The sequence below is a fragment of the Zalophus californianus genome, chromosome 12 (assembly GCF_009762305.2).
Source record: "Zalophus californianus isolate mZalCal1 chromosome 12, mZalCal1.pri.v2, whole genome shotgun sequence".
NCBI lineage: Eukaryota > Metazoa > Chordata > Mammalia > Carnivora > Otariidae > Zalophus > Zalophus californianus.
The window spans coordinates 76886074-76897834 of record NC_045606.1 but is presented as its reverse complement, the minus strand read 5'-3'; the positions used below and the strand labels follow the sequence as shown (position 1 = coordinate 76897834).

Below are 11761 nucleotides of genomic sequence, written 5' to 3'. Positions count from 1 at the left end.
TCACTGAACAAGTTGAAGGACATCCCCCTCAACCCGTATCAGCATGTAGTATTTAGATTTAAGAAAAGGGTGAGAAATAATGAATGTTTTGCCTCTAAAAAAATTACTATGGGTAGTAACTTTTGTCAGAACTATGAAGGACAGAACTTTAAATGTAATTGAATTGTTCAAAGTTGGAACTATGATATTAAAATTAACTAAGTTAAATTCTTTCTAACCCCTCCAGATGGAGAGCCATTAAACAACTCTAGGTTTCTTGGCTCAGGAAAAATCTTGATTAGAACCTCATTCTTCTGCTTCCCAGTTCAGGGGTCATTTCACTCACTACATAGGTATGAAGTAGCTCAGATAAAAAATCAGACTTGGAAATATTATGATCTGCTAAAGTAAAATTCCCTTCAAATGTTTTCTCAGTCTTAACCGACTGAGCCACCCAGGCACCCCTATTTCCTCTGATTTTGAGTTCTGTTCCATCATCTTGGTTCTCCTGATTTTCTGCCCAGGGTAAGTCAGAAAATTTATTCCTTTGCTTTTGATAGGAAAGAGAGCAGGGAACAGGGAAGGGTAGAGCTGTGTAGCTTGTTGCAGGCACACTTTGATCAGCAAAAATAACAAACAAGCCAGCAAAGACCAGCCTGACAGTGAGGAGACAGAAAGTAATATTACAAACCCAGTAGAAAAGCTAATAACCTGCTTACTTCCCAAAGCTGTGAGATCCACACTGAAGAGACTTCAGAGCATTTGCTGTTAAAACTCGAACATGTTTAGGCAAAACCAATACAAAGACACAAAAGCCATAACAGTCCCTACAGGTCGGTGTAGGAAAGGGCTGGACACTGTCCCAGGGGCTTAAGGTACACGTGGGAAGGGTCAGGGAGACCTAGACTTACTTTGTGCTGGTTTTTGTAACTAAGGAGGTCCAACACTGTGTGTGTGTGTGTGTGTGTGTGTCTGTGTGTGTGTGTGTCTGTGTAGTGCGCTGGTGGTGGAGGGGTTTGCTAATGGTGCACAACATCAAGAAAACACCAAGAGTTCAGCAGGTGGTAACATTGTGATGGTTTAAGGGTCCAATCCCAACAGGTCCCAGAAAAGTAAGAAAGCAAATGAAACATAGGGAGCAAGATCTAGCCTCTAGAGAGAGAGATTAAGAATAGTCCTAAGACCTAACCAAGAAGATGGGGATTGGGAAAGGATTTCTGATTCTAAATATAATTCTAAATTGGAACATCAGGTAGGAAAAGCAGAAGCAGGAGCCCATAATTAGTTCTGGACCAATAGGGCCAATAAAGATAGGCTGCAACTGGAGGGCAGAAGGGATTCTCGGAAGCCCTGGCAGCAAATAGGCTTGCCCTTCCTGTTATAGCATCTGCATTGCAACATCAGGCTTGTTTCAGCACCAGAGTGGGGTGAGCATGCCGAAGAAGGCCAGCGGCCATTTAGCCAGCAACTGCTGAGGAAGCTAGGGGTTGATATCCTTAGCGACGATGAGGCAGATGGGCAATTCCCTTTCTTTTCTTTCTTTCTTTTTTCTTTCATCCTTCTTCCTTCTTTCCTTCTTCCCTTCCTTCCTTCCTTCCTTTTTCTTTCTTTCTTTTCCTATTTTATATAATTATTGCTTTATCACCTACAGTCATTTCCTAAACCTATTACAGCTTTGCTCCTACCCACCTCCTTTGTGCTGTTTATTGGCAAATGTACTACAATTATATGATATTTCTATGTGTTCTAGGCCTAACGACACAATTCACACACAGAAATAACTATATATAATGTATTGATATATGTATATATAAATACATACACGCACACACATACACATAGTTGCTTATATAAAATGTTCTTATAAAGTGTACTATTGGGTCTAGAACATACAGCAACATTTGATTATTTTTTTATAACTGATTTCTTTTTATTGATAGTCTCTGTGTGATGTGACACTGCCATCACACCTTCCTTTCCTTCTTCAGCCGTATTTCCTTTTGTGCTGTGAACATATTTATTGTGGCGACTTTGAAATCTTTTTCTGTTAGATCCGACATCAGGTCACTGTCACAGGCAGTTTCTGTTGTCTGCTTTTTTTTCTGGTGGATGAGTCATACTTTCCTGTTTCTTTCTAGGCCTCAATTTTTTTTTGTTGAAAACCAGACATTTTAGATAATATATTGTAGCAATTCTAGGTACTGGCCTCTCCCTCCCACTTTGGGGCTTGTTATTGTTATTTGCTTGTTTATTTGTTTAGCGATTGCCTGGATTATTTTAGTGGAGTGTGTTTCCCCCCTTCTTGGTGGTAAGCCTCTGATGTTGCTCCTCACCAGGCACAGCGGGGCGGGGGGTACTGTAACCACCCTGGGGTGACCGTGGTCCTGGTCGGGCTCTCATCTACTCTTCCCCTGACTGCAGCCAGCTGGTCAATTCCACTAACTGCCTGCCAGTTCGGGTATTGTTTTCAACAATGCCCTGGGCATCTATTCCTCTACAAAGTCATCCAATGGAAATGTGGCTTCTTGAAAGGAATATTCTTCTGAAGTCAGTGTTTGCTCTTTGTTTCAATCCCAGAATGACCCTCCCCCCCGCCAGGCTGTCTTAATCCCAGGTTCTCTTCTGAAAACTAGCTGTCTATAGTCTAGACTCTTCATTAGATCCATGGATCTCTTCACACTTGCCTTGCACCAGAATATTGCTTAGGGAGAGAATTGTGTGAAAGCTGAGACCTCTGGGGCATAGTTTCAGAGTCGGCCATAAAACAAAATAGATAGTTATGTCGTCTGCATGAGAAGTTACCAGGAATTTGACGTTGGAGTATAAGCAGTGATCAGAGGAGGGTCAGTCAACGTAGAAACTTCAGAGAAAGGCAAGAGGAAAGAAATTAATGCTAGAGTGGCCAGAGAATTTCTAATATTCATTTTTGAGTTGTATGTGGTGCTGCTACAGAAATCCCTTCAGGGTCTCTGAGATTTCAGTCAAAGGCAGCTACGAATGTAGGCTTGTGCTGGCCATACTTTGAGAGGGAAGGAATTTTTTTTTCTTGAGGGCTGTCACCCTTCAGAGAAAAAAATAGCCTGTGTGGGATGACAAGATGATCCATAAACTGATTCAGAACTCTAGGGGAAGGGTTTCCCCTTATTTTTCATCCAAATAATACCCAGAGGGATTGTAAGGGGAGAACGAAACGACTTTGCCCACTGCTTGCGGGAAAGAGGCTCAATCTATTCTATTTAAACCTCAAAGGACAGGGTGACCACAGCTAAAATTAGGCCCCTCACACCTTACGTAATACTCATGACCACTTTAAGAGGAAAGTATACAAATAAGGAAACTGAGGCTTATGGAGGTAAGGTCATTTGCTCATTATCACCTTACTAGCAAGTTGGTGAAGCCAGCCTTCAAATCCAGGTCTGACTTCCAAACCCCTGTTGTAGATTTCCTCTGTTATTCTTCTGCTCCTGTCAAACCCTTTTGTGGCTGTCCTTGCTTCTAAATGAGGTGCAAGCTCCACTGCCCAGAATTTAAGATCTCCCTGAATCTGGACACCACAAACTTTTCTAATCTTAATACTGTAACTCTTTAAACTAGGGACTAGAGGAATTTCTCCGGGACCGTGGTTCTTGTTCTCGAATCCTGCTTTTCTAAGGACCTGCATTCATCGGCCGGGACCAGCCTCCCCGACTGCGTCTTGGCGGAGAAGGACTGAATCACCCTGACACGGAGGGAGAGCAGTGTTCCTTGACGTCGTGAACCTTTTCCTGTTTTCTGCTGCCCAACTCCTGTGCCCCTGACTTCTATTTGTCTGCCAGGGCGCCTGCCTGTTGCCATTGGCTGGGCCTCTCCGATGCTGCCATCTGTCTTCCTGCTAGATTTCCAACCCCCGCGTGCCAACACATTCCCCTCATTCTTAGTTCCGCTCGGCCGCCTGAATTTACATCGCTTTTGATGGGTCTTCACTCAAGTTCCAGTCACACCCTAATTGATTGGTCTAGTTTCTAGGTTCTGGCCATCCCTGCCCACTCCCATAGCTGAAGGAGGCACGTCTGTGAAACTCTGCATGTGTAGCAAACGTGATGAGTTCATGGGAGAGTTGGCAACACTAGCCTGAAGAGGGAGGTCAGGGAAAGGAGGGAGGAGGGGACGTGATTTATAATGCTCTCGGTATATGTGCAAGTTGGGAACAGTAAAAGAAAGAAAAGATCAAGAAACAAAGTACACCTAAGTAACGTAAGGTTTTGGCTGCTACAGGCTCAGTTTTTTACGTCGGATCCGAGGAATGGCTGTTGGGACCTAGTTAATTGAGTTAACATATGGTCAGCCTTGCAGCCCACGTTAGCTGTTGCTACATTTTAGGCCACCTTCCCTGAAGAGAGAACCAACCCATCTCCACATTGGCAGGCTCGGAGAGATTCTTCTCTGTGACCCAGTGTTAATGCAAAAGGGGCTCACAAAACACCATCAGTATGCAACTCACAGCAAAAAACATAATTTCATTCCTACTAGTCATTTGGGAGCATATGTGTAAATTTTCTAAATCAAACATATTACCTTCCAAGTCTTTTTTCTAGTCAGTTACAGTGATGATAAAGCTAAGAAAAGCATTAAACTGATAGAAATGTTTGTAAGTTTTTTGTTTTTGTTTTGTTTTTGTTTTTGTTTTTTTCTCATTAAACTTTTGTTTTAATGGGTCTCAAAATTCTGTGACAGATTTTTGGTCAAGTTGTTGTTTGTAAGTTTTTAAAACTAATTGTATAGGTTATATATGGATGTTTTATGTCGCTGACATGGTATCTCTTCCTTTATTACCATGAATACTAATCATTTAATACTGCTTTCCAAGAAAGAATACTGACGATGCAAATATGTAAAACATAATGGCCATTGTTAATTCTTTACAAAGAACAAAATGGATCATCATCAAAGAAAGCAGAGACACTAGCTTTTTTTCTTATTCATTGGTCATTTATTCATTCATACTATGAAATATAAAATGAAAATTTACTACATCTCTAGTTTGCCATATACGGTTATAGATAATACACATACTTACAAATAATAACATAGGAATAAAAAGTGCGAGTTTCAATGGTAAAACTTTTATAAAAGCTGAATTATCACCACAAAATCACAATTGTTTTTGTCACATAAAATGGTTGGTTTGGTACATGGTAGGATGAGGACATTAACGAGCTTGCATTCACTGACTGAAAATAGTTTCTAAAATTAAATATTTTAATCTAGTGTAAATAAATAAATGTTAATGCACTTTTGGAGAAACCCGAAAGCTTTAAAGCACAGCCAGTGGATTGGAAGGGACAGCAAATGAAGACAAATCTCTGGTATTCATGGTCACTATGCTCGTCCTATTGTTACATCATGGGCATGACAAGAAGCTGATGTAGTGGGATAATGGAATAATTCCTGAGGGATCTTTGTCAGAAAGGTAGGCTTTAGCAGCTGTTTGTAAATGGAACCTGTACAGTTTGTTTCAAAGAACTGTAAATTAAGACTTCTTACAAAGGGAACGAGTTCTTACATTCTATAAATTTTGCCTTCTGAAGAGAAGTATGCTAATGAAGTTATAAATTCTTTGAGAGTCAAAATTATGTTAGAACTTTTGGTATCTCCTACCACAATTCTGAGTTTGTAGTAACTGAAATAAATATTTATTGAATAAGACTAGATTATTTGTACCAATGTAAACTGATGAAATTAGTCCAAATCTCTGAACTTCGTACAGATGCTGAGTTTGGTTAAACTTCAAGAGGAGGGTCTTCTGGGGCTTTTATGAGGGTGCTGATTTAGGCAATCCTTTAATCAATAGTATAGTGTACAAAGGCAAATACGGGTGCGAGATGTAAGCTTATGTAATGAGATGGAAATGATGTGATGGGGTTCTCTTAGGATCTTTTGCTGTTGCCAGTAGGTTCCTGCTTCAGTGGTTCTCTCAGTAACTATGGGCCTTTGCTGAGTACTGCCGAGAAATAGTTGGCTGAAAGCTGGAATGTTTTAGCAGTGAACAGGAAAGAAGATGGTAGCATCCATTCTTTTCTCCATTCTGAAGTTCAACCAGAATTCTGCCTCTCTTCAGTTATCAATCCTCCTCTGTTTGGCCATATGCTTCAGAGAAGTGTTACCCAAGACACACGGAATGCATTCTGATTGTTTTAAATCAGTCACAGCAGGCTTTGCCAATAACTGACGCATACATGAGTATGAGATGGGGCTCTAGCTAATGAATCACAAGGGATGACCTGCTACAAAACTTCTGGGAGGGGTTTCCCTGATCCTAAGAGAGACCCATAGAAGGGAATAATTCCTCCTCCTCTAGAAGAAGTAGTAACTCAATACAATGCCTGGATTTGCACTGCCATCTTGCAATCATGAGAAGAGGAAGCCCAAGGACACTAGCTTATACCTTGTGCACATCAGAAGAGTAAGGTAGAGAAAGAACGCATTCCTTGATGTCACTGTTGAGTGGATGAGTTGCTCTTTTTGGACTTACTGTAATGTGAAATAGTATGTTTACTTATATCCTTACTGCTGTGGCACTTTCAGCTGAATTTTCTAGTTTGCTTAGGGCTGTCAGAGTTAGCAAATAAATAAAAATGTAGGATGCACAGCTAAATTTGAATTTCAGATAAACAATGAATAGTTTTTTAGTATATGGATGCTCAGTGAGGGTATTTGTCCCATGCAATATTTGGGACATCCTTATACCAAAACACTATTTGTGGTTTCTCTGAAATTCTAGTCTAACTGGCAACCTTGCATTTTATTTGCCAACATTAGGCTTGTAGTTGAGAGCAATTTACCTAATACTGAATTTACCTAATTCAGTAATGAAAGGTTTTTCTCAGGTCCAATTGGATACACTCTTTCAGAGGTAAAAGGTGAAAGTAGAGTTACCAATTATAGTTTGAGTATATGTATTTCTGGAATTCAGCATCATATTCTCAAGAACTAGTAAAAATGTCTAAAATCTTTCTCTTCATGAGACTTGCCAATGAATCCTTACCCCAATTTGAAATATTATTGTAATGCAGATTAACAGTAGAAAGAGTCAGACAGATCCTAAAATCTCAGTTTCTTTATTTACTCCCTGTATGGGGCTGGAGAAATCAACCATCTGAGTCTCAGTATCTCACTATGTAGTTATGAGGAATTAATAAGATACATTTTAAGAAGCACCATTTATGTCAGGCACATATTACTTAAAACATATTAAGTCTCTTTCTTGTATTGATTATAAAGAGCCCTCTGAGGTTCACTTGTAAGAATCTCATACTAAGAAGCCATAGAAGTTCATCCTTCCAACCAAGTCCCTATGCTGCTCCTTCCCTCTGCACAACTTGAACAGAGTGAGTGCAATCGATGTGGACAAATGAGTTGTTTGTGGGGTGAGAACCATGTATCACCTTACTGCATAGCTGAGTTTTACTCTTTTTCATTTTTCATTTATGTACGTATGTATTTGCATAGCTGAGTTTTACTCCTAACTCTGGGATTGGCACATATGAGATTGCTCATAAATAGTAGCTGTTAGTAGTACCTAAACTGAAAAGAATAGTTTTTCCTTTTCCTGGAGGATAGAGACCCATCGCTTTCTTAGTATCTTCAGCATGTGGCACTGTAGGTGCCATACACTCAAAAGGAACATAACGAAGCAGACATGACCACAGAGCTGGGTTCCTACCTCATGGGCAACGCATAGATGATACAATCTTTCTAATGTGTTACTTTATATTCAAATTAGTCATGACCCTATTTTTTCTAGCTTCCTTTTGTGCACAAAAGAAGTTTTTCTCCCAGAGAGTCTTCCCATGCTCCTATAGTCCTAGTGAAGAAAAGAAATGGAGAAGGAGGGAATGTTAGCTGCCTTTAAGGAGTGGAAGGGCTGTCAGATGGGAGGACTGCTCATGCTGTGGACTCCAAGAGGCAGAGCTAGAGTTGAAGGGGAGAAGATAAGCAGAGGAGGCGTGGTCGGGTTTGAACAATCAGAAGTGCCCAGTACTGGAGGCCCAGCCATGCCTCCCATGTGCTGAGGACTCCTCTATGGAAGTGTTGACACAGACTCTGATGACCATTTATCAGGAATATTATAGCGGCTCTGTTCTTCGGAACTTGTAAAATGGGGATATTAATCCCAATTTATCAGCTCACAGGGGAGGGATTTGATCCAGCTAAGTCTGAGGAGACTCCTTGGCTGGTTTTCCTGGCATCTGTAAAGCACTAGTTGCAATGGTTTCCAAACTTCACTGCAGAGCAAAATTAACTTGGGAACTTGGAAAAATCTAGATGCCTAGGCCACATCTGCAGAGATTCTGATTTAATTGCTGTGGAGTATGGCTTAAGTATTAGGATTTCTTCAAAGCTCTCCAAGTGATTCGAATGTACAGAACCTTTGAGAATCACTGCGCTAGCATACTAGAGATTTAGGATTCTGAATTTTAGTTTAGAATCTGATTTAACCAGAGATGTAACATTGAGCAACTTCTTTACTTTCTTTCTCTTGGGTCTATATTTCTGATTTATTAAAGGGAGGTGGGATATACACATTTCTAAAGCACTGTCCTTCAAAATTTTATTATTCAAGAGCCCTTAAAAGTTTATGAATTATGGAGCAGCTGGTGGCTTAGTTGGCTGAGCAATCAACTCTTGATTTCGGCTCGGGTCACAATCTCAAGGTCATGAGATCGAGCTCCAAGCTCAGCACCTAGTCTGCTTGAGATTCTCTCCTTCTCTCTTTGCCTGTCTCCCTAGTCACTCACTCTCTCTCTCTCTCAAATAAGTAAATAAAATATATTATTAAAGTTTATGAATTATGAAAAGGCAACTTAACTGCTTTCTCAAAGTAGAGGAGGACCTCTGTTCAGTGACATGGGAATTCTTTGCATTCTTTTGGTCAGTTTTAACGGCAGTCATAGACTCCCCTGGAATGGGGATGGTTCTACCTCATAGCGGAACATGTGGTACCAAGAGTGTTCAGATGGCAGGTTTCTCAGCAGTCCTCTGCTGAGAGCTGGTGTACAGCCTAATTTGAGCACAAACTGATAGAGGAAAAAAGACGGGTTTCTTTACTCTTCTCCATGATTCCAGAAGATCCTTTACTGCCAGAGTTAGAGTCATCTGATGGGTCACTGCAGGTTTTTCTTGGTCTTTTGTGTGGATGTCTACCTTTGTGTTCTTTGGGCTTGCTGCCTTACATTCAGCTTAGTGATTTGTTTACCAAGATTTTTCCTAACCTTAACCCAGAACTCTCAGGTTATCTTTTAGTCTTGAGTTTACCTCTACCCAAATGAGAGTGTGTGTCTCATTGTCATTCTGGTCAGGCAGCAACTGATTCCATTCGGGCGATGAGAGACACAGAACTCCAATTTTCTTTTTTCCCCTAAAGAAATTTAAGGAGGGCTTCCATTATTAGGTTTTCTCAAAGATGTTGCTTGTATTTCATGGAATTTTTATTTGTTAGTAGTTTTATTTGCCACACAGTGTGCACAGAAGTAATCATAGAAATGTGAACTATCATGAGGCATTAAACATCACAATTTTATATGGGGACTATGATTGAGTGATTATTTTTAAGTGTGAAACTTCTTACTTCCAAAAGGGAAGGTATTTTTGGAAGGAGAGCCTCCTATTATTACTTTAATACTTCCTGAATTTCTAGTTTAAAAACAAATTCAAAGACCCATTACTCTGTACACAATGCAGGTTAAGTCATCCAATTAAAACTCAGACAATCTTATTGGGAGAAAATTTTGGAAACGTTGGGTTGCTTGTGAAAGAGTTTAAAAAAAAAGTGTTCTTTCTATTCTGGATATCAGACCAGGACTCGTTTACTCTGGTGTTTACATAAATTCTATCAGTGCACCATGGAAGTGGGAAGAACTGTTTTTATTTTTGTTTTTTGAAACCAGGAGGACAACAAAGCATTAAGAAGGATCATAGGGCACCATGTTAGTGACAAATCACAGGAGGTGGTTCCAGAAAGGTTGTGAAAACTAGTTTCTCATTGCAGGAATTGGGTTGGGCCACTCCTTCACCACCCCCCCCTTCTCAAACACAAATATTTTCATATAATAAAAGTCTGTTTCCCTATGGTTATAACCCAGCCTCCCCTCCTCGGATACCACCATTTTAAAGGGATTTACTGCGCGGACCTTCCCAAAGTCCATAGGCTTTCTCACTTTCTGGACCGTGTCTTGTGGAGGTGAGGCGCCCCTTCGGGGGGCTCACGCCGGGTGAAGGGACAAGAAACACCCACTCAGATCCAACCCGGGCAGCCAGAGGCTGGAGCATGCGCTGAGAGTTTGTGCAGCTGGCCCTGGCTGCCGCCGCTGCCTCGTCCGGACTTGGCGAGGACTTGGGAGGGACAGCGGCGCTGGGAGGTGGCTTAACAGAGACTTTCCAGCAACTGCTGCCCAGGACTCTTTTTTTTTTTTTTTTTTCTTTTTCCCAGGAGGCGGCGACGGCGGCGGCGGGGGGAGAGGAAGAGAAGGAAGCGTCTCCTGCTTGAGCCAATGCAGCCCTTCGGCTCTCGCGGAGGAGCGTCCCTGCCCTGATGAGCCCCCGCAGTGCGTCTCCGACCGTCCCCCGGCGGGAGTGGGGCACGGAGCCCAGCGCCGACGGTGAGTGGCCGCACGTCTCCCGTCTTTCCAGCCGGCTGTCCCGCCAGCCCGCCGGCGGCTGTCCTCGGCGCCGTGTGCTCAACTACTTAGAGGCTGGCGGTGGGGCTGCCCGCCGCCGGCGCTTCCCCCAGCGCCCTGCCGGGGGCGCGCGGACGCGGACGCGGTGGCGGGGCGGGGGACCGCGCTCGGCTTTGTGCTGCTCCGGCGGCCGGGAGCGCGGGGTCGCGGCAGCGGCCGCGGCCGGGGGAGGGGGACGTGAGTGACTAACCCGGCGTCTGCACAGCTGCACCGGTCCTAATTCCCCTGCGCCCCTCCCGCCCCCGCCCCGGGCTAATCCATCATTCCGGGCCGAAGCACCATTTCTCACGTTCTCCCAAAGAAACCCTAGTCGCCGGGCGGAATCCCAGCTCAGCGCCGCGCCCCCCAGTGCCCGGTGTTCACACTCGAACTGCGGATGGGGTGGGGGGTGCGGGGTTGGGGGGCCCAGGAGCTGTCCTCATGAGAGGGACACTTGCAGGCGCGGACTCGCCGGCGGCGCCTCTGACGTCTCCCGGGGGTAGTGTGGTTTCCAACCTTCGGGACAGTTCCGAGCTGAGCTGTCCCCGAGGAGGGGCGTGGACTGAGGGAGGTTTTAAAGAGCGCCTCATCAGAATGCAGAGGACACCGCCGCGGGTCCCCAGAGAACGGGAGTTTACTGTGTGCCTTCATTCATCCGGGAGTCAATCTTTTCTCTTCTCAGCAGGTGTTATCTGAAGCCGGTCTGGAACTTTAGGGGAGTTTAGGTTACAATTACAACTTTAAGACCTGATCGAGGAAGCGATGTCTCCAATGACCTAGGCTTCGGACCAGACTCGGGACCCAGCGGAGGGCCGGCCGAGGAGGGATGGGCTGGGGGTGTGGAGCGCGGTGATAAGTCCCCTGTTCTCCCTGCCCCTGCAGATCGCTGCTACTTTGCCGGTGGGAGTAGGATGTGGTGAAAGGATGGGGCTTTTCCCTTTCGGGGCTCACAATGGCCAGAGAAGATTCCGTGAAGTGCCTGCGCTGCCTTCTCTACGCCCTCAATCTGCTCTTTTGGGTAAGTCGAGCGGTTCCACTGCACCGACAGGTGGGGACGGCTGGACTCGGTTTCCTACAGCCACCACTTA

At 43.7% G+C, this 11761-nt stretch overlaps 1 protein-coding gene across 3 annotated transcripts in view; it reads left to right on the top strand.

Annotated features, from left to right (window-relative positions):
* Positions 1 to 10460: 10460 nt before the first annotated feature.
* The window catches only part of TSPAN12 (tetraspanin 12), a 61436-nt gene continuing 60135 nt past the window's right edge, over positions 10461 to 11761 (top strand). Inside the window, exons 1-2 of one of the 3 annotated variants that reach the window (XM_027574748.2) lie at positions 10461 to 10616; positions 11556 to 11691. In XM_027574748.2, coding sequence (XP_027430549.1) covers positions 11626 to 11691 — 66 coding nt within the window. In that variant the 5' untranslated portion in view covers positions 10461 to 10616; positions 11556 to 11625. Of the gene's footprint in view, positions 10617 to 10906; positions 11390 to 11555; positions 11692 to 11761 lie in introns of those variants that run through there. The other 2 variants (XM_027574750.1, XM_035723396.1) reach the window with 2 other exon arrangements.